Below are 18200 nucleotides of genomic sequence, written 5' to 3' on the forward strand. Positions count from 1 at the left end.
GATGAAGTCATTTATACGTCTAGCAAGGGCGTAGCCAAATTAGGATAACCAGCACAAAGGTCGAACGTAACAGACCAATAATTGAGAAGGTTAGCTGTACTGGCTAAGCTGCATAGTGCTAAGAACTTGGATCCTAACATAGCTCACACAAAGGCATAGGTCCCGTTCGCTGGTCTGAAACTTGGCTGAAACTGACTGAAAAACACTGTTCCGACTGAATTGTTGTGTGGAAAAAACACTGTTCAGGCTGAAAAAAAAAGCCGAACAAGCCAAATATAAGGGTCAGCCAAACAAGGGCCATAGTCATGAAAAGTCTGTAGATTATAAGTAGAACATATTATATTACACATGCATAGTCTCATTTACTATCATTAAGCCGAGGCTGACGAGCCTCGGCCGTCGCTCGGGCTGTCCACGTCAGTCAAAAAAATTTACAGCGTCCGATCTTCTTTCTACGGTCAGCGTTAGCCCCGCCATTTGTTACTGTGTGCGCTAGCGTGTCATCGTTTAATTGGCGTGTGAACAAATATCTCGCCGCCTCCCTTTCCCGACCCTTCTGCTTCTGGATTACTCTAGCAACAAAATAAACCCGGCCTCTCCTCTCCTCTCCTGTCCTCCCCTCCTCGCCGCGACGCGTCGGACGGGACCCGCTGCAACCTCCTCCCCGCGACGTCGCGCCGCCCCTCTCAATCGCCAGCGCCGCCTCTTCCCGTCGCCGGCGGCGCTGCTGCGCCTTCTCCACGGTCTCCATCTAGTCGGCAGCCTCAGGGCCCCTCGGCGGTGGCGCAAAGCACCTGGGCCGCCGGTGCCACTCGCCAGCAAGAGGTGGACTATCGACGCCGAGGAGATGAGCTCATCTGTAGATCGATCGCTCTCCTCATCCCACTGCTAACAGCTCCAACTCCAGGCACGTCTCTACCTCTCCTCTTCCTCTTCCTGTTCCTCAATCCTCTAACTCCAGGCATGTCTTTACCGATTTTTACATGTCCTCTAAATTTTGGTTCAGCAATATATAGTTGGTCGGATACTAATAGAATGATGCACTAATTTTTAGTCGGCCATTGTTTCTGTTAGATTACCGACTTAATCTAATGAGCATGCATTTTCTAAAACCGTGTACAGAATCTTTGCAGGATTTTAGAGGACATTCAAATTGCAGACATAAAGTACATAATGACGAGTACAGAAATTGATGCTCTTGTTATAGCCCCGATAGATTTCAGGTTTCTTACGTGTACGCCTTTCCATTGTTTACCTCTTTGGTACGTAGTTTAATTGTTGAATTGGTGCTCTTGTCGTTTGCTGAATATGTTTCAGGTTTTTACATGTTCTCTGAACTTTGGTTCGCCAATATATATTTGCGCCTGACTCATGGACACAACAGAAAGGATAAACGATATGTCATATTGGGACTGCCAAAGTGTTCAGTGAGTAAACTTTTCTTTCACCTACAGATTATCAGAGTGGTCTCAATTTCCTATTGCAGACTTCAGCTTCATTTTATAAATGAAAAGAACATGCAGTTTTGACTATCAAATATAGAGGTAAAATGGTCATATCATTTCCTTTATTTCAGCAGTAGTTTTTTATATTTCGCTTACAACGCAAGTACAGATTTCTGTGTATGTCATAGTGGCACTGCCAAAGTGTTCAGTGAGTAAACTTTTCTTGCACCTATAGATTATCAGAGTGGTCTTAACTTCCTACTTGCAGATTTTAGCTTCATTTTATAAATGAAAAGAACATGCATTTTTTACTGTCAAATATAAAGGTAAAATGGTCATATCATTTCCTTTCTTTCAGCATAGTTTTTTGATATTTCGCTTACAACGCAGGTACACATTTCTGTGTATGTCATATTGGGACTGCCAAAATGTTCAGTGAGTAAACTTTTCTTTCACCTACAGATTAGCAGAGTGGTCTTAACTTCCTATTGTAGATTTCAGCTTCATTTTATAAATGAAAAGAACATGCATTTTTTACTCTCAAATATAAAGCTAAAATAGTCATATCATTTCCTTTCTTTCAGCATAGTTTTTTGATATTTCGTTTACAACGCAAGTACAAATTTCTGTGAAAAGTTGGTGCGCGCATAGGGATTTACAATACAGATGCATTTTAGGCCTATGGTCACATACCTCCTACTCCAAGTAGAGCTCAAGTGTAGGAACAGATCTACACTGCTACTTTCTACTCTATTTTCCAAGATGACCTCAAATTCCACATGGACATGGTGATGTTCACAATGAATGCATTGAGGAGGTATTATATTCTTAGTGGTCATTCAAACTCATGATTTCTTTTATTGCCCTGTCCTGCCCTAGTCATATTTCCTTAAATCTTAATGGCTTCCAACCTTTTGTTGAATCACATTGGTCATATCTTTCCCCTTGATTGTGATCTGTATTCCTTGCGCCTTACATCTCCACCCAAGAATATTTTTTGGTGGTGTTCTGACCACATGGATACATTATTTATTTACATAGTTATGAACTGTCAAATACTAGCTGATGCCATGTCAGCACATCATATCTACTCAAAACTACTACTGACATATAGCTCTATGGTATATCTCCCTTTTTTCATGAGAATGAAAAACAAACTGAATCTAATAGTTTTGCTTTCGATGCCAAATATGCCCCCATCCCACCAGCCTACAAGGTTGTGCACTAATTTTATATTTCACAAACGTACAGATGGCTGCTACCTAATATCATCTAAGTTTTGCTAATTTAAGGTTTATTTATGTCCTCCAAACATAGTCAGCTACCGTCTGAGTGGATTCTGTATTTTATACATATTCTACCTTCTTCAAAGGAAAGGTGTGTTTTCATAGTGCTATGGTACCCTTCCTATTATTATGTTATCCAGGGCCTTAGATTTACCACATAGATTATGCAGGGTCATGCAATTAACCTTTTGTCGGTCCGTCATGCCAAGAAATATAAAATTCTATACTTGAATTGGTGCCAGTTTTTCGGCCTTTGCCTCCTTGAGTCATAGAGTCAGAATGATGATAAGGATATTCAAAATTGCCTACCGGAGTCTAGGCTGTGTAGCAACATGGAAAAAGTTAATTAGTTAGCCTACAAATTACTTAGCTAGATGCTCCACGCATGCATACACATGTAAAAGGAACTTGGTGCACCCATTTTACAATATGTACAGATGCTCCTAGCTTATCCAAAAATATAAACTGTTGCACGTAACATGTTCTATTATCAATGTTATCCATGGATCCTGTTTAATACATGCTACATGCATGGCCTCTCTGCCGTATGATGCTAATTTTCTTCTAAGTGTACTCATGGTTTCAAGTTGCATTATTTTTTCTCCTTCAAGAATTCTAGCTATAACCCCTGCTCCCAGCCTACTTAATGCTAAATAAGTATTGGAACGTGTGGAGCCCCATCGTTTATGTTTCGACCATCACAATTCTTCTGAAATATTACAGCGAGGTCCACCATTAAAGTTACGTATGTTATTGTTACTAAACATCGCCTTTCCTGTCAAAATTATGAAATCCTAAAAATTTATCGTTCCACGCAGCCCCACAATCTGTAGCCAATTTCGTTTTAAAATAGCTTTTGTGGTGGTTTGTTACAACTGTATCTTTTTTACAGGTTTGACTCTGCTGCAGCTCTGTTAGGTCTACTTGCTGTCAAAGCACTAATCAGCGTGCTAGGTTTCATAATAGTTCTGTTAACTGTCAGGATTCCATGCTACTGCTTTAAAATACTTTTGGCATTTCCTTTTTCTTACTTTCCAATCAGGAAAACAATAAATAAACCATGTACATTGATGTCCTTTTGTGTTTTTATTCTCCTTGCATATTTGGTTTCGCTGACAGCCCTAGTCACCCAGTCTTTTTTTGTTTGATTTTTTTCCCTTTGTGTTCTGTTATCTCCTTCAGGTTATGTCAACTCAAGATAAAAGATCTTTACATGATCGCTACGGACAAGAAGGGATTACCAATGATTACAGACAGAGATATCTCCTATATGTTTGTCAATGAAACAACCTCAGAGGTAGATCTTCAGGTGCTCTCTTGTGGTCTAATTACTACATCTTGGTCAGCATTGATGGATCTTAACTGCTGCTTAATGAGGACAGAGGTTCACTGATCTTTTTCAATCTATTGTTACAATTGCTGTGTTGTTTGAACCAGTGGGATATATATTGATTTAATATGCATTTGGAGTAGGCTATGCTGCCGCATCTTTATTGAGCATACAAGAAATTAATTTTGGTATGTTATGGGGATACCTGCACGTCGTTCATCTTTGGTACAAAACTCGCGGGTTCATGTGAAGGCAGAGATGAAGCCTGCTTCATGGAGAAGCAGCAGAGGCCGGCCAACCCAGTCACAGTCAACATCCACAGACCCTCACCTACAAGGTGCTGTTCGCTCCCCTTCCCCTCCTACTATTGATGTATATATATCTCAAATGTTATGTTTGACAACTCTATCATATCACCACCGTCCTTTTTATGTGATCTGTTATGTTATCTCTAGATTCTACGAAATTAAAGATAAAAAATCTTTACATGGTCACTACAAGGGAGGGACCAATCATCAGTGATGATTACAGACATGGGCATATCTCCTATATGTTTGTCGACGAAACAACCTCAGGTACATCTTCGTATTGTTCTGTTGTGGTCCAATTGCTTCAACTTGGTTAAATTAATTTTTATGCAAGGACTTTGGGTGACATTGTTGAACCTTACCTGCTGTTTAGTGAGGAAAGAAGTTCATTGATCGTTTTTCCCATCTATTCTTAGAATTTAAGTGCTGTTTGAACCAGTAATGTATATATTGATTTAGTATGTCATTTCGAACATGCTATTGCAGTGCCGCATCTTCCTTGAGCACACAGGAAATGATGACCATTTGAGATTACTTAACCCGCTTCATGGGTTATGCCACATTTCTCGTGCTACTTGTTTCGTCAACGATCATGTAAAATTGGACTATCTAAATATTTTAGTCACCTTGCATGAAGAAAACTATATTGACGTGTTTTGTCGCCACCTTTCCTGTGAAATCTCTGTTACATTGTCACATTTCAATCATGCCCTAGATTCCTTAAAGATTTCACAGTTCTCAGTAATGATAAACTATCCAAGTGTTATACAGATTAAGGGGGGCATATTTTAGAAACTCTAAAGACTGCTAGATGGCTGTCCTCCTAGTTTAGATGATGATCATTTGAGATTCCTTAACCACTGAAACAGGATATAGTGGATAGTGAAAAACTATAGATTCTAAAACACAACAATTGATACTTTGAGATGTTTAGAATGGTGGGAAGAAGCCACAGGAATCTGAACAAGCATAGTAAGAGAGTGAGAGCGAAGATTCTTTCCCTTAGGTTGGAGTGGAGTTTTTATTTTCTATGTTTTGTGCTGCTATGATTTGTTTTCCTTTGAAACGGAACTCAAATTTGCTTAAATGTAGAGCATTGTTACTCTCCTTCATAATAGGCTCCATTCAAGTACGAAATTCAGATATGTGTATGCACTGGAAATATCGTGTCTATGATTATCACGCATAGAAGATGTCATGATTTTAAAAGTATGCAGAGTAGATATGTCTTGCACCATATAAAAAAAACTTTCAATCTTTCAGTTTCTGTGCATGAAATATCTACATTAAACTCCTAATATTGTTTCCATGTAAAGATTGAACATATTTTTTACCTGCGCTTTAACCAGGTGATTTGCCGGCGCGCGCGAGGGCGCGCGTAATGGACTAGTTAACTATCACATGAAGAAACGGTCATCGCCCTGTTCGCTTGGGCTTGTTTGGCTGATAAGCCATAACTGAAAGTACTGTTGGCTGATTTGATGTGAGAGAAAAATATTGTTCATTGGCTAAAAAAGTACGGCTTATAAGCCAAACAAGCCCAAGCAAATAGGGCGCATGTTTCTCTACGCTTTTCGAGTGGTGGTGCTCCTTGCTCGGTAATCAGGCCAGCATAGCATCATCAGATTCACAGCAGCAAGTTTGTCAAAAGCCTGCCAGGTCAACATAGTAGATGTTATTTTTGGATATACCACAGTCCAGTTATAATATAGCAATCAAGGGAAAAAGTAAGTATTGTTATCTCACGTACAATGATATATGCATGTGTTGTAACAACAATAAAGATCGTAGCATTGGGACTGATATAAATATTTCTAGGAAAAAGTCTACTTAACCCCCCACCTTTCATATTTGATCTACTTCACCCCCCAACTATGAAACCGTCTGTTTTACTCCCTGAACTTTCTAAAACTGTCTATTTTACCCCTGGGCGTTTTTCAGCGGCGGTTTGATACAGTAACAGCGGGTCTGCTACAATAACGGTGGTTTGCTACAGTGCCTAGTGGTTTTGAATTTTCTTTTTTTATTTATTTCCAGTGAATTTTTGAAAAATCATAAAATGAAAATTCTAATTTTATTAGACTCCACATGAGTAGATCTACACAGTGAATATATAATACGGCTATGCTTAAATTTTTTTTTAGCTTTAGATTAATTAGAAAATCCAATTTTGTCTGTAATTAATTAGAATTTATCTATAACTAAGTTATACATAGTCCAATGAGTACAAAATTTATACTATAGTTCAAGCATATAATAATTAGCGTACCATAAAAATTTCACCACAATTGGACCATAAAAGCTGCAGCTATGAATTATTCTAATTAATTACAGATAAAATTAGATTTTCCAAATAATTTAAGGCTACAGTAAAAATTTTGTACTAAAGCATACCGTATTATATATTCACTATGTAGATCTACTCATGTGGAGTTTAACAAAATTAGATTTTTTTTATTTTATGATTTACTATGATTTTTCAAAAATTCACCGAAAATAAATAAAAAAAGGAAATTCAAAACCACCGACACTGTAGCGAACCCACTGTTACTGTAGTAGACATACTGTTACTTGTAGCAAACCGCCGTTGAAAACCGCCCAGAGGGTAAAATAGGCGGTTTTAGAAAGTTCAGGGGGTAAAACAGGAGGTTTCATAGTGGGGGGTGAAATAGACCAAGTATGAAAGGTGGAGGGGTGAAGTAGACTTTTTCCAATATTTCTAGCACTTAGCTACGGAGTGGGAATTTACCTGGTGGCTAAAGAGGGAGAGCCCCAACTTGTAACTTCGTCGTCAGAGTCTGAAGGCTGGTTGGTGAAGCCGCCGCCATAGCATCTTGGCAAGTTGAATCCTTGCTCGACTGTGTATTAGAGAGAATAGTTTTTGCGAGACGTTAGAAATGACTTGATGCTATAACCTAATAGTGTATAACATAAGGATGGTGAATCTGTAGCAGCCAAATCCCCTCTGCGCTTGATCTACGTGCGCAGGGGCGGCTGACGGGCCTTTCGGCGGTAGCGGCTCGACGGCGGTCCTTGCCCCGCAAGGTCTCGCGGTGACTGTGGCGGTGGCCTGTACGGCATACGATGGCGATGGGTGGTAGAGAAGACGGTGGTTGGGCACTGGATCTGGCGCCACGGCCACATCCGGTGCCCCCGGGGCAGGGGGCGGCACCCGTGGTGGGGCATGCGCCTAACGGTGGCTGGCGGAGGTTGGCAACGTCGACGGCGGGTGCTTGGGCCGGCGACGGTAGCTGGCGACGGCTTCGGCGTGCGGCAGGATGACGCGCGTGGCAGGGTAAGTCCAGTTCTGCATGTTGCCCGATCGGAGGGGGTGGCGGCCGACGTAGCTGTGCGGCTGCTGTGAGCAGCCGGCGCGTCGATGCCCCTCTGGAGAAGCTTCTGCGGGATGGCAGTGATGACGACGGTGGCGACAGGCTACGGTCCAGCATCTTGGCTCGACGTATGTGCTAGGGGCACCTCGGGCGAAAGCCTTGGTGACGGCAACGCCTGTGGGCGTCGTTTTCCTTGTTGGGGGCGTCGTGTTCTTGTGCCCTCAACCATGTCTTCCACGGGTGAAAACTCAGTCCTTTTCTGGACAAGCGACGGCGATGCATCCGGCGTCGTACCCTTCCTGAAGGCGTCGCTGTGGAAATTTGTCTCGGCCGTGATGTCTCCTTCGACGGATGCCCTCCGTCTCTCGGCGCCCGGTTGATGCGAGACGGCGAGTTCTGCATTGCGAAGTCGGAGCTGCTGCATCAGGGGATGTAGCTCGGCAATGATGACGCGTGTCCAACCCTCCTCCGACGGCTGGGTTTTCAGCTTTAGAGGCTCGGCAATCGCCGCGGGCAGGGCGTGGGATCATGGCAGGAAGTCGGAGCTGCTCTTCGCGGGCCCGTTGAGCTCGGCAACGATGACCTGCTGCAGCCTACTGCTTCGGGCCTGTTGGTCTGACATCTTATGATGGGTTGTCGATGTGTACTCTGTCGCGTTGCGTAGGTGGATAACCTTTCGTGGTGTTTGACGCCACGCTTGGCTACCTTTTGCTTGTATATAAACTTCATTCGTCTTAATTGAAAGGCAGAGCTCCTGCCATTGTTTCAAAAAAAAATCAACGCGTAGAAAATAAAACTATCTAACGGAGGGACAGAAAATAAAATAAAGCTAATCCATGAGCCCACTTGAGTAGTATCAGAGGCTAAAGAAGAGGCAATAAGGTTTCAGTGCTCTGCAAAATCTAACTTTTTCAGAACAGAACTGATTACATCCTGTTTACATTTCCAGCCTGATTATATTTATTGGCAAGATTAAACTATGTTTAGTAAGTTCCCCGAATATTTTAAGGATCAATTATATTGGTACTTTTATGCTCTCAAGTTTATTAGCAGCCAAGCACTTTTTATAATAGATGACCACTATGCAAATATATGTTGTCTCCGCCTATGTTGTCTCAACATAGCAGGTCCGAAGCCCTGGTAAAGGAGGAGGGTTGTGATAGGCGTGGCGAGCCAACGTTAAATCTAGCCATTCTAATGGTAACTTGTTTGGGACTTAAAGGCTTTGTTGTTGTTGTTGTTGTTGTATGCAAATATATGGTCTCATGAATTACTTTGGTAGAAGCCCTTTTATTCTCTCATGAATTTTGAAACACCAGAAAAAGAATACTCATAGGAAAAAACGTACAATAAATGCAATGCGTAACCTCAATATATCTAGCATGAACTCAACCTAAGATCATAATGCATTAAGATCTAAGAACTATAGTTAGGCTTAGGCCAATGAGCCAAGAGGATGACATTATTCACAATGTAAAATATATGCAAAGCTCAGTTCCAACACAGTTCCCTTGACAGTCTAATTAAAACGGGGGCACATATACATATTAGAAGTTGTTCCATAATTGGTATTTGGCCATGCTCTACACTAAATTAGCTAGCTTATAACAAACAATAAAGAGGTGCGTGGAGTAACCAAAGAAAGTGGAGGCGAGGCTAAAGATACTTGGTGGTGGAACGAGGAAGTCCTACCATAACAGGAGTGTGGACAACATAGAGAAGTATAAGGTGGCAAAGAAGACTGCAAAGCGAGCTGTAAGTGTGGCAAAGGGTAGAGCGTACGAGGATCTTTACCAACATTTGAGTACGAAGAAAGGAGAGAAGGACATTTATAGGATGGCTAGGGTTCGTGAGAGAAAAATAAGGGACTTCAACCAAGTTAAGTGCATTAAGGATGAAAGGGAGCATCTCTTAGTGAAGGAGGATGAGATCCGACATCGATGGCAAGAGTATTTTGATAAATTGTTCAATGGTGAGAATATGAACACAACCTTTCAGTTGGATGACTCTTTTAATGACACCAATAGGTGCTTTGTGCGGAGAATCCAAGAATATGAGGTCAGAGAGGCGTTGAAAAGGATGAAAGAAGGTAAGGCGATGGGACCGGATGGTATCCCAATCGAGGTGTGGAGATGCCTCAGGGACATAACTATAGTATGGCTAACCAAGCTGTTCAACCATATTTTTCGATCGAACAAGATGTCTGATGAGTGAAGGAAAAGTATATTAGTACCGATCTACAAGAATAAAGAGGATATTCAAAGTTGTACTAATTACCGGGGAATTAAGTTGATGAGCCATACTATGAAGCTATGGGAGAGAGTTATCGAGCATCACTTGAGAGCAATAACGCGGGTCTCTATGAACCAATTTGGTTTTATACCCGGAAGGTCAACCATGAAAGCCATTTTCTTAATAAGACAAGTTATGGAGCGGTATAGGGAGAAGAAGAAGGACACACATGATTTTTATTGACTTAGAGAAGGCTTATGATAAAATACCAAGGAATGTTATATGGTGGGCTTTGGACAAACATAAAGTCCCAACGAAGTACGTCGGGCTCATTAAGGACATGTACAACAATGTTGTGACTAGAGTTCGAACAAGTGATGGAGACACGGATGACTTTCCGATTAGGATAGGACTACATCAAGGGTCAGCTTTGAGCCCTTATTTGTTTGCCTTAGTGATGGATGAGGTCACAAGGGACATATAAGGAGACATCCCTTGGTGTATGCTTTTCGTGGACGATGTAGTGCTAGTTGATGAAAGCCGGACAGAAGTGAATCAGAAACTAGAATTATGGAGGGAGACTTTAGAGTCTAAAGGTTTTAGACTCAGTAGAACTAAAACTGAGTATATGAGATGTGACTTCGGCACTACTATTCGGGAGGAGGAAGATATTAGTTTGGAAGGTCAAGTAGTACCTAGGAATGATACCTTTCGATATTTAGGATCAATGCTACAGAGAGACGGGAATATTGATGAAGATGTTAGCCATAGAATCAAAGCAGGGTGGATGAAGTGGCGGCAAGCATCTGGTGTCCTATGTGACAAAAGGGTTCCATAGAAGCTAAAAAGACAAGTTTTATAGGACGGCGATTAAACATACTATGTTGTATGGTGCAGAATGTTGACCTACGAAAAGACGACATGTTCAACAGATAAGTGTCGCGGAAATACATATGTTGCGTTGGATTTGCGTTCATACAAGAAGAGATCAAGTTCGGAATGATGATATACGTGATAGATTAGGGGTAGCACCAATTGAAGAAAAGCTTACCCAGCACCGGTTGAGATGGTTTGGACATGTTCAAGGGAGACCTCCAGAGGCACCGGTGCGTAGTGGAATACTAAGCCAGAATAGTAACGTGAAGAGAGGCAGAGGAAGACCGAAGTTGACTTGGGTAAAGACAATAAAATGAGACTTGAAAGGATGGAATATACCCAAATACTTAGGCCTTAAATAGGAGTGCTTGGAAGATAGCTATTCACGTGCCTGAACCTTGATTGCTTCTGCTGGGTTTCAACTCTAGCCTACCCCAATTTATTTAGGAGGCTTTGTTGTTGTTGTATAATAACAAACAATAACCTCTAACTGCTTGCAATGTAGTAAAAGGATGAGGGACCGTACATTTTTACTAACTGATATTGTCTTTGGAACCAATAGATTATATGTATTCAGAGAAAAAATAGCAGCACCAGTAGAGAAATATAAGATACCTATTGAGAAATATTTACCATGCAAAGAGAACTTTACAATTGTTGTTTCCACTGAAATAATGTTCTTTTTAAATCCGAAGCAATCCAACAATTTGAAGTGACCATTTAGTAGTAAACAATATCTATAGGACACCAAGATTGATAGATCGGAAGTTTTTTATGAGAGTGGCATAGGCAGTACCTGTTATAAAAAGTTTCGTCCTCTAGAATAGAAAGATTAAATAGCAGCAACAAGCATTGTTTGCACTGATATATTCGTAGATTGATATGACACATCAGTATCATTAGTTTGGTAAAGCATTTTTATAAGCTGTGAAATAAAACAGGAAAGGGATACAAAATAGGGAAACTATGGCACTGAAGGTAGGAGGTGCTAAAAAAGTGAAACTATGTATTCCTAAATCAATGTAGCTGGTGATGACAAGAAGGAAAACCAAGAAGAAAAAGGAGGAAGAAAGAAGGGGAAAAGAAGGGGGTAAGACAATGATAAACCTGTCACCTATTTTGCAAGAGCATTAATTATCATTAGTATAGCACGAGATACACATTTGAGCTGAGCAAAATATCTAGTCATGCAAACTCATTTATATCCAGGATTAAAAACAACACTACTGCTTTGACATAACACACAAGGCAGCAATGCTTAAGTAGGAAATGGATGAAGGAGCTTACCAAGTTAATACACCATAATCCAGTTAGTTTGATACCATATGTCTATTGAAATATGGTTCAGAAGTTCCTTGGCAGGGGCGATGCCATCATCAAAATTCTGGTGGTGCACCACTCAAGCAACATATGAATTTTTTCTCATGTTACATAGTGAGCATTAGTCAATTTACTAACAATTTTTTGGTGCAACCGCTGTACTGTTAGTGCTGAAAGTCCACAGATGCAGAATGAAAAACTTGTGAGAGACAGTCCCTACCTACCTGTCATCAAAGACATTGGAAATATTGCAAAACAATTAGACTGTGAGCACTATTACCAAATTATAAACGCATAATAAAACAAGGGTTATAGGAATTTGGTTATTTCTTATGGTAAAAATTAACAAAGGAGAAGTGGGACCACTGTAGATGCAGGTGAGGTCCTCCACGCTCCAACCCTTTTGTTTTAACATTAACAACAGCTATCATCATATATCAAATTTACAAAAATGTGAGTCATATATAGGAAATGTGGTGAGAACAAAATTCAATTGAAGAGAATAAAAGAAAAAAAGGTAAAAACACACAGAAATATCTCGCAACTGAAATGCTTCTATATTTTTCATCCATCTAAAGACAAAAAACATTACAAAACTAATGTCATAGTTCACACTCTGTGGCAGATCAAGAACCTAAAAAAGATATAAAAAAGACCATGTGACAGAAGCAGCAAGGCTTTTGCTTCCAAGAAAGAATAATTCAGGTGGCAATCTTAAGAACATAGTATACACCGTGAATTTTTTTCAAGGACACACTAATATATGGAATCCTTCTTTCTCTTCTACTCGAGACACACTAACATCTTAGGACCAAACTTTTGATTATGTAGAAAAATAAATTAGCCACTCATATATGATTAATAGTCCTCTGTGTGAGACGCACAAAGACTCCGTCTGGTAAACAGAGCAGAACTGTTGAACCATCATTGGTAACTGTAAATATGGTTGCCTACTAAGATGTCTGAGAAAATGATCTAGGCGACCTTTAGATGAAATGCACTTTGTAAAGCTATGATAGCCACAGACCTCGATACTACCGGTAGCCACAGAACCCCGCATTACACAAACTAAAATGGCTTCTCTCACAGTCATAGATGAGATGCCAGGAAACTTCTATAACCATAAAAAATCTGGAATGCATTACTTTGATTCAAAAGATACATATCAGTAGCATGGTTCTACACACATCAGCCTATCCACCTTGTAACCTACTCTCTCCATTCCAAATTGTAGGGCATTTTGGCCTTTTTTTTAGATACATAGCTTCGTGCTATCTAACATCCTTTCAATTGAATAAGATTATTAGCTATCTCTGAAGCTAATTTCACATGTCACGAAACATTAAATGGCAATATTTGAAATAGTTAATTAGTTCCTATGACATGTGAATTTTCAGGCAATGCCTTTTGTTCAATAATATTATTTGCCAAAGATGAAAGGACAATCTTAACGACAGATAATGTAGAGAATGATTGCTTTTAGTCTACCTCCCATTGCTTAACGACAACCAGTTTGAGCTTTGCAGCCATTTCCCACCATCATGAGTCCCGTATCGGTCCATTGTCCTGAGCATTCTGGATCAAGTCACGGACAAATAAAGGAGAGCATGTGCCATTTCTCTGCAAGAAAAAAAAATAAATTAGACCATTGGACTATTTATTACTAAAATTTACCAATCCAAAGTCAAGTTCAGGAAGGAATAGTAATCACCATATCTTTCAAGTTCACAGGAATTTCTATAGCATATAGCTAAAACAAACTATGAAATCAGGTATAGGAAATATAAAAAGGTTGGCCAAGGAATTACTTCCTCTGTCTAGGAAAACATGCAACTATGGGTTGTGTGCCAGATAAAGTTGTTCACGTTTGACCAAGTTTTTAGTGAATATTGTTTATATTTATGACTCTAAATTAATTTATTATGAAAATATATTTCATAATTAATCTAATGATATTTATTTGATGTTATAAATGTTTATAGTTTTTTATCTATAATTGATCAAACATGATATACTAAAACATGGTCCTGTACTAGAATTGCTTGTTTTCTTGGACGGAGGAAGTACACATGTAGTAGTGAAGCTCTAGAGACGTTCTTCCTTTCCAGATGCACATTAATTAAGAAGATACAAAGTAATTTCATCACCATAGACCATACAGTTCATGAACTCTGCCATTTGTTCTGCAAAGCAATGCCAAAATTCAGGAAATAAAAACAACCACACCAGATATAATTACTATATACATGTGCAGAGGAAAAAATGGAACAATAGAGTGACGGCCCTACTCACCTCTCATGGAAGATGCGCCGTGTGACTGAGCCACGGCAGATCCGACATTAGCGTGGCTATCCCAGCGGTCCGAGGAGGGGCGGCGTGCACCTAAGCAGCTAAGCCGCAGCCTCCCTGGCAACAAGCAGAGCTGCTATGGAGGCAACGCAGCAGAGTGTAGGTAGGGGAAGCAGCAGATGTAGCGCGGGATGGGGACGAAGCGCGGGACTGCGCTAAGCCTGCCGCCGGGCCTGCACGAGCCGGCACTCAGGCCGCCGTCGGGGCCGCGCGAGCCGGTGCTCCGGTCGCTGTCGGGGCCACGCGTGCCGTCGCTCGGACCGCCGCTCGGGCCACCGCGGCAAGGAGCGGAGGGAGACAGCACTCAGGCAGCCGTCGGGGCCGCGCGTGCCGTCGCACGGGCCGCTGCCGCAGCAGGAGCGGAGGGAGCTGCCACTCAGGCCGCCGTCGGGACCGCGCGAGCCGGCGCTCCGGCTGTCGTCGCCCGTCGGGGCCGCGCGTGCCGTCGCTCAGGCCGCCGCCGTAGCAGGGAGCGAAGGGAGAGGCCGGCCGGATCCTCGTCAGTCCTGCCACTGCCGTGGGGTTGTGGCCCCTCTGCCGCCGCCGCTGGTGAGGCGCCTCCACGGATCTGGAGCTGCTGCCTGGGGGAGAGAAGAGAGGGAGGGATCGAGCGGAGAGAGAGGAGAGGGAGCAGGGGTGAGAGACCGGTGAAATTTTCGTATTTTGATCTCTTTTGAAAACAATTTCTAGAAAAATACCAACGTCAAAACAATTTCTGAAAATAGACCATATTTAGGCGTCTTAGCACATGACGCCGAGATATGAGGCTCGGCGTCGTGTCACGCCACGCCGAGGTACTGCCACGTCACGGACGACCGGGGTCGTCGTCGCCACGGTGGCGCGTGGGTCCGAGACGTCGGCGTCGTGTCAGCCGACGCCAAGTACCCAACATCGGCGCGGTCGGACAGAGCGCCGAGCTCTGGCCCCATCCGGAGCGCGGCCCAGGCGGCCCAACAGAGAACGGTGGCCCAGAAGCTCGGCGTTGGGTCACTTAACGCCGAGCCTCCAGACCTCGGCGTGACCCGACTCAACGCCGAGGTCTGGACCCTTTAGGCCGCGCCGAGGCCCCTTCTTCTTCTTCCCTCCCTTCCTTCATTCCCCCACGGCTCCCAAATCCCCCACGGCCCCCACGAAACTCTAACCTCCAAAATCGACCCCCGGTGCCCGGATCTCGTCTCCCGAAGCTTCCTCGAGGTAATGGTCCCTGCCCTCCTCCATTCTATCCGCGTAGATGTGCTTACATTGTCCCTAATCATTTGGAATCATGGTTGTTTGGTGATTTGGTATATTTGTGTTTGCATTTGCAAAATGTATGGCTTAGGATGATTGAGTGCATTGTTGTTTAACTGTTATATGTGATGAACATGTTAGGTTAGTTTGGTTTCTAGTTATTTTGGTCATTAGGGTTATTTGTTTATTGTAGGTGTCATTAGGGTTAGTTATTTGTTGGTCATTAGGGTTACTATGTATTTTATTAATTTGTTGGTCATTACATTTCAATTTGTTATGACCAAGGCGTTTTCTTCGTAACGTTAGGATGCCAAGACGTGGTAAAGCTCGTATTCCAAGGTAATCCTAATGTTTATTCATTATCTGTGCAACAAATAGAAAACCCAAAGTTTAGGTTTGGTTCTCCGTTAATATGACTAAATTCTTTCAATTGTATCTATGGTCGCCAGAGGGCAAATCCCTACGACCTAAAGCCTCTCCCTGAAGGTGTTCCTCGACCAATGTGCTTTTGTGGTGATCCTTGCAAGGTAGACATCTCTAAAGATGAGGAAACATATAGGCAGAGGTACTGGATGTGTCCCAATTATGCATGGGAACCTACAAAGCAACAACGCCGTGCATCGTTTGTGAGGAATTTTTATTTTGTTAATTAATTTTCTTGTGATATTAAGTATTGCTTATTTATTTGTTTTGTAACAATTTATTTTTCTTGCAGACCGTTCCACCACTGTGTGACTTTGAGCAGTGGATTGACACTGAGATCAAGGAGTCGGACAAGCAGCGTCTAGAAGGCCTGAAGGAGTGGGATGCGGAGGTTAAGGAGAGGTTTGAGCAGAGACGCAGACTGGAGGCTATAGAAAAGGAGCATAAGGAAGAGGAGGAAAGGAGGCGTGTTGCTGCGTACTGGGCGGAGAGGGAGAAGAAGATTGAGCGTGTGCGCCGAGCGAAGGCAGCGATGGAGGAGAATCCCGATGCCGAGAGGAAGGGAAAGTGGCCTCGTTGCACTCAGTAGGTATTTGGTTCATTCACGAGCGATGTCGTGTAGCCCTGGACTATTTTTACTATGTTGTAATGCACTCTGCTTTTATTTCAGATGAACTTATTCTCTGGAATTTTTTTATTATGTTGTAATGCACTATGATTTTATTTCAGATGGTCTTATGCCATGTACTTCGTTAACTATCCGAAGACTGTAGTCGTACTGTTTGTATAACTGAAAAGACTACTTGTGTTGTTGCAGTCACTGAAAAGGCTACAAGTACTGTTGCAGTCACTGAAAGGGGTACTAGTCTATTTGAAAACTCACTGAAAAGCCTAGATTCGTTTACTGTTGTATCTGTAGACGCAATGAATTAATATCAGAGTGATGTACTACATTAAGATGTAGTGACAAAACACAGGTGTAGCATTTTCAGATGAAATGACCAGTCATGGTTGTAGGCTTTTCAGATGAAGCATCTAGCCTTTTCAGATTCAATAAATGAGTAGGCACACATGTTTTTTGTCACGTAGCATTCATGGTGAACCTGCCTTCATATCTATATAGTGCTCAATGTCTTGCTCCACATCCACACAACTTGTTTTCTGGTTTAGTTTTAGCAAATGTCGAGCGGAGGTTCCTCGAGTAGAAAGGGTTTAGGTGGAGGGAGAGGAAAGGGGGTGAGGAAGAGACCTCCGATTGTGTGGGAGGGTTCTCTGGGTCCTGATTCTTTTGAAGAAGCAATAGAGGAATTTCCTTTGGAGAGGAAGAGTGACTTCACCCGTGAGAGACCTCTTAGATCATACGATAAGCGTATTGAAGATTGGCCAAAATGCCGCCACGGTTTGGATTGCGTTGTGCAGATGTACAACGACTGTGACGGTGGAGGCCGTCGTTTCTTCAGATGCCCGCGAGGATTTGTATTGCCTTTGAACTCTCTCCTTTTTTAGATTTGCATGTAGTTTCTAGTAGTACTTATTGGTAGATGGGTTTTCAGGATTCAAGCTGCCCAGATAACTGTGGCTTCACTAGATGGGTCGACCCTCCTCCTATCTATCCCCATCAATAGTACATCACATATCTATAGGGACGCATCTTTGACCTAGAGTATGGCCCTGGAAGTGGTAACAGGGACAAGTCGGACGACGACAACAGCAATGATGCAGAGGAGGCACTATGCAATAATCTGTACTGCGAGTGCACGAACCATAAGAAGGACGGACCTCCTTCTCCACCGCCACCGCCACCGCCACCACTACCGCCTCCGTCAACTGGATCATACTATGGGGAAGGCGCAACTCAGTTCAATATGTGGGAGCATTATTAGGACCAACATTTGTTAGTCAATCCGAATGTGGAATGCTTGTATGAGTTGTTCTTTTCAATCTCGTAAGGCATGCTAGGTTTAGTTTGCAACATGCCATTGTTAGTTTTTATTTGAGTGTGTTCCCTTTGTAATGTCTGTATCACTTGTTTCTTTCAATCCCCTAAGGCATGCTAGGTTTAGTTTGCG

At 42.2% G+C, this 18200-nt stretch overlaps 1 protein-coding gene and 1 long non-coding RNA gene across 22 annotated transcripts; one reads left to right on the forward strand and one right to left on the reverse strand.

Moving 5' to 3' along the window:
- The first annotated feature begins 408 nt into the window (after window positions 1-408).
- On the forward strand, window positions 409-7185 carry LOC136535531 (uncharacterized). 21 transcript variants are annotated; one of them, XM_066527814.1, is made up of 9 exons: window positions 409-907; window positions 1123-1223; window positions 1318-1544; window positions 1836-1880; window positions 2030-2262; window positions 3914-4040; window positions 4314-4398; window positions 4517-4636; window positions 5719-7185. In XM_066527814.1, exons 5-9 carry the CDS (start codon window positions 2225-2227, stop codon window positions 5757-5759), a joined length of 411 nt encoding a protein of 136 aa, XP_066383911.1. In that variant the 5' UTR covers window positions 409-907; window positions 1123-1223; window positions 1318-1544; window positions 1836-1880; window positions 2030-2224; the 3' UTR covers window positions 5760-7185. The 21 variants fall into 21 exon arrangements, 14 of the variants coding, with proteins under 14 accessions (XP_066383911.1, XP_066383913.1, XP_066383912.1 ...); XM_066527816.1 differs by having other exon boundaries at window positions 2123-2262; XM_066527815.1 differs by having other exon boundaries at window positions 1318-1427.
- Window positions 7186-11630: 4445 nt separating this feature from the next.
- Window positions 11631-15109, reverse strand: LOC136535532 (uncharacterized). Its single transcript, XR_010779010.1, has 3 exons — window positions 14422-15109; window positions 13618-13749; window positions 11631-12353 (listed from the first exon to the last, which is right to left on the reverse strand). It is a non-coding gene; the product is annotated as an uncharacterized lncRNA (long non-coding RNA).
- Between the last annotated feature and the right edge of the window lie 3091 nt (window positions 15110-18200).

The sequence above is a fragment of the Miscanthus floridulus genome, chromosome 2 (genome assembly GCF_019320115.1).
Source record: "Miscanthus floridulus cultivar M001 chromosome 2, ASM1932011v1, whole genome shotgun sequence".
Taxonomy (NCBI): Eukaryota; Viridiplantae; Streptophyta; class Magnoliopsida; order Poales; family Poaceae; genus Miscanthus; species Miscanthus floridulus.